General features: G+C 29.0%; 1 protein-coding gene across 1 annotated transcript; it reads left to right on the top strand.

Moving 5' to 3' along the window:
• Positions 1–2,919: 2,919 nt before the first annotated feature.
• LOC106764400 lies at positions 2,920–3,752 on the top strand. Its single transcript, XM_014648688.2, has one exon. It carries the CDS (start codon positions 3,082–3,084, stop codon positions 3,325–3,327), a length of 246 nt encoding a protein of 81 aa, XP_014504174.1. The 5' UTR covers positions 2,920–3,081; the 3' UTR covers positions 3,328–3,752.
• Positions 3,753–4,352: the final 600 nt, after the last annotated feature.

Raw genomic sequence — 4,352 nt, 5'->3', positions numbered from 1 at the left:
TAAGTAAAGCTAGTGTCAAATGAATGTAAAAAATTTAGGTGTGTCAAAAAATCATTTTTCATATATAAAATAATAATAATAATAATAACATGTTAATTTTAACTAAAAGGATAAAATAGTAATTTTATTTTTTTAATTTATTATTTGTTTATCTATGCTAAAATAATAATAATAATAATAATAATAATAATAATAATAATAATAATAATAATAATAAAATTTATATTTACTTTAAGTATAAGGACAATATAGTAATATCACTTTTTAATTTATTGATTTCTTTTATCTATTACATAAGTTAAATAATTCTTAAATTTTATTTTCAAATCTCTTAAAAAAAGTAACATAAATTTTACTTTTAAATTCATTCAAATTTATATAATGATTTTTCTCAATTCATCATTAATAAGAACACAAATATTTTTATTATTAATTAAATTTGCAACGATTTGGACAATGCTAATGATAATAATTAAAAAAGTTAAAACATCTCAAAATTCAATTAATATAAATAAAATAAATAAATATCTATCTATAATGGATTTAGAAGTAAGTGTAAATGAAAAAGATGAATATTGATGAAATAGATGAATATGAATAAGGAACATGAGGAGAAAAATGTATATGAAGAATATGAAATAAAAATTTAGATAAATGAGATATAGATAAATAAAAAATATGAATGTTAACGAATATGGATCATGGAGGAGAGAGTGTGTGAAAGAGATGAGTCTGAATGAAAAATATAAAAATAAAGATTTATAAATGTTAAAAAAAAATAAGTGTAATGATATATAAAAAATGAGAACAAAATTATAAAGGAAAAGATTTATCATCTTTAAATCTTATCCTTTAAATTAAAATAATTTAAGTCTATATTCAAGGTGAGAATCACACTTATTCATAATAATCTATACTAACTTAAATAATATAATATATAACAAATAAAATTAGTGTATGTTAATCTCATCAACTTTATTTATTTTTAGTATTTATTTTAAGTTTTTTACTGTTAACGTCTGTTGAGTTAATGATAATTTAAATAAATATAAATATTTAAAATAAATAATGTTAACATCGACTCCGTTAATTTTATTTATTTTATATTTATATTATTTAAGTTAGTGTTGTTTTAACACATACTTATTTAATAAAAAATAAAAAATAATTTTGCGATTCTTAAACTTCTTTTTTGCCTAAAAAATTAACTCAGTTGATGCTAGTGTAACATAAATACCTATTTCTTAAAAGGGTTTAAAATAATTTTATCTCTTTATTTTAAAAAAATGTTTGCATTAAACTTACACTAATAGTATCATAACCAACATTTTTAAGATAAATTTTTTATAATAGGAATAGATAACTTCTTGTGAAAAATAATTTTCATTTAGATGAAAAGGTTTAACTTTTATAAAAGTAAATGTAATTCAGAATATATTTTCTAAAACTTGGTAACAAATGTAAAATTATTATTCTCATCATCATATAATGGAAAAAGAATATATATTAATAAAACTAAATTAAAATATATAGATGAATATAAATTTAATTTTTAAATTAGTTTGATGATATTGAATTAGATTTAAAATCTATTTTTTTTATATATATCAAAATTATACTTCAACGTAAAAATTATGGTAAGAATATCACGTTAAGGATAAAACCAAATTAAAATATATAAATAAATATCAAATGTTATATATTAAAAAGTTGTTTTAAGAATTTGCTAACTTTGAGTTGAGACAACTTCAAGTATAACCTAAATTTGTCATATAAAATACATTATGTCTACTTTTAAAACTAACTGATCTTAAAAAAATGTTCTAAATGTATTCTTTATAAGTCATACACGATCGAATCAATCTCTATACAACCATATTGGTGATTATTTTCTTAATAAAAATGTCTATGATAGGAAAATCATTACCTACTTTATGTTTTAAGAATAATTATTTGAGCATTGATATCAACAATTATAAAAATAATTTTACAACCATTGACAGTAAAAATAACTACAATATGAAAATGAATGGCTTTTTATAACGTTTAACAAGAATAAAAAAAAGATTTAAAATGAATTACGATAGGTTTTTGTCCATAAAAGGAGAAAGAGAGTGAGATTTGAGGCAGTAAAAATTGAGATGGTTTTATTAGGAAGGAAAGAAAAAGGGATAGAGATAGTTTTATTAATGAGTGTAAAGCATGACACGATTTTCAACTAGAATCTGTTGTCACCTCAGCACTAATATGATGTGCATTTGGTTTTGTAAAAGAGCCAAATGACACAAAGGAGCATAAATAAGCTGTTGTCCTAAAAAAGAGATATGAGGCAAGATTCCTAAATTCCACTGAGAAAATGACAATCCCTTTTGAAGAAAAAAACATAGGGTTTGTAACAGACAAGAGAGCTTTATCCATCCACAGTAGAAGTAAAAGTGGGTTCCAGATCACATAGGTAAAATTAGTGAACAGCAACATAAACAAACACTCTTGGTCCCCCACCTCTTAGAATCTCTTCTGCATTCGGCCACTTGTAGCCTACAATGGAAAATCAAATAATGCTCTTTTTCACCACCACTCTACTTTTTCACTCTGACCACCATTTTACAGTTACCTCACTCTTTTTTTTTTTTTTTTTTTTTTTTTCTCTACCAAAATGAACAAAGTATCAGTCTAAGATTTCCTGCATTCAATTTCCTCTCTCCCTTTCACCACTGACGTCGGCATTGGGAACCCACCTCATTATAATAATACTTTTTCATAACCAACCTTTAATATATTATTATTATGTAATAAATAAATAAATAAAAAGTCATTTCCCAGTATTTACCATTAAAAAAACCTAAGGGTGGGGCTCTCAAGGCAAAGGAAGAACCAGGTGACACACACTGCCACACACATGAGACCCCCCCTCATCAGCTACCCCTTTTTCCAATCTAACCCCTTATAAATACTCACCCTACCCTTCATCCCTTCCTCAGTCATTCACTCTCTCAGTAAATTAATTCACTTCCCACAGCCCACAGCCCACAGCCCACAGGCCAAACTTTCTCCTTTTCCCTCTCCCTCTCCTCTGCTTCCATGGCTTCTTCTGTATCCACCACACCCACTCTCTACTTCGATGAGAAGTGGAAGCTCTCCAAGAAAGAAGGATCCACCAGAAGCAGCTCCTCCACTACCCCATTCATCAAGAATAATTCCTCCCAGAGAAGGTGTGCGTTTGCCAGCAAGTGTGCCAGGCTCGTCAAGGAGCAAAGGGCGCGCTTCTACATCATGAGGCGGTGTGTCACAATGCTCATATGCTGGCGTGACTACAGCGATTCCTGAAGAGAAGAAAAGGGTTTCTGAGGGAGACACCATGGGTTCTTGAGACTGCATAAAGCTCTCTCTTTTTCAGTCCCCTCACTCTTTTTTCTTTCGCTTTAGATCAGATCCCTTTTCAGTGTTATGGAGGCCGCTTGAGATATACCTGTACATAAAAAAAATTGTTTCTCTTGGCTAGAAATTTTCAATTTTGTTTTGCTTTTTTTTTTTTTTTTAAGGTTGTTCTGGGAACCCCCGGTCAATGGAGGGTAGTCATGTTTGGTGTTACCTTTGATAATTTTCTTGGCTTTCTGAGAACTGATAGAGGAGACATGTTTAGAATGGAGAGATTAATTGGAATATATGATATAGCTTAGAGAGATAAAAATTGTGCTTTCCATTTTTGTTTTTTTTTTCTTAAATACAATTTCTCATCTTTTTATGCTTTCGATTCAGTTTCCGTTTGTGGGAGTTGTTTCTCTTTGGGATTGAGGAAGAAGTGATGGGTGCGTGTTTGATTGAGATCTTAAAAATCTCTGAGATTCCCTTCAAACCATTGCAGCCGAGATGAGGTAAGCTATAGGGTCTGTACTGTGTAGATCTAAACGTGCTTAGGCTGACGCAACATCGGGCTTTGTTTAATCTTTTTGCGCAATTAATTTTACGACAAGGAAAGCATGGAAGTTAAGAAGTGTTATTACTCGTAATCAGAATGATAAACGGACATCATTAAATTTGAGTGTATAGTGGTGAGGGAAAAGCGTGGTTGGTATTTTTGATGTAAGCAACGTAGGTGAGAGATGAGAAAGCATTGGAAGTGACAGAGGTGGTGGTGATAAGGTTGTTTTGGCAGGATTCTTAAAGGAAAATAGTTAATTTGTGTGATGTTGAATGACGAAAGTGTCCTGAATGTGCTAGGTGGAGTTGAGTTGTTTGACCAGTGGATGGACCACTTTGACCCTATAATGTTGCTCAGGAGGTATTTTTGGTGTGTTATTCTTTTTCCTCGTCCTGATCCTTAGCAGAACGTGCGTTGCTTTATTATTTAG

Source organism: Vigna radiata, chromosome 6 (genome assembly GCF_000741045.1).
Source record: "Vigna radiata var. radiata cultivar VC1973A chromosome 6, Vradiata_ver6, whole genome shotgun sequence".
Classification (NCBI taxonomy): domain Eukaryota; kingdom Viridiplantae; phylum Streptophyta; class Magnoliopsida; order Fabales; family Fabaceae; genus Vigna; species Vigna radiata.
The sequence above is the reverse complement of the archived record's forward strand: the minus strand, read 5'-3'. Positions and strand labels throughout refer to the sequence as shown.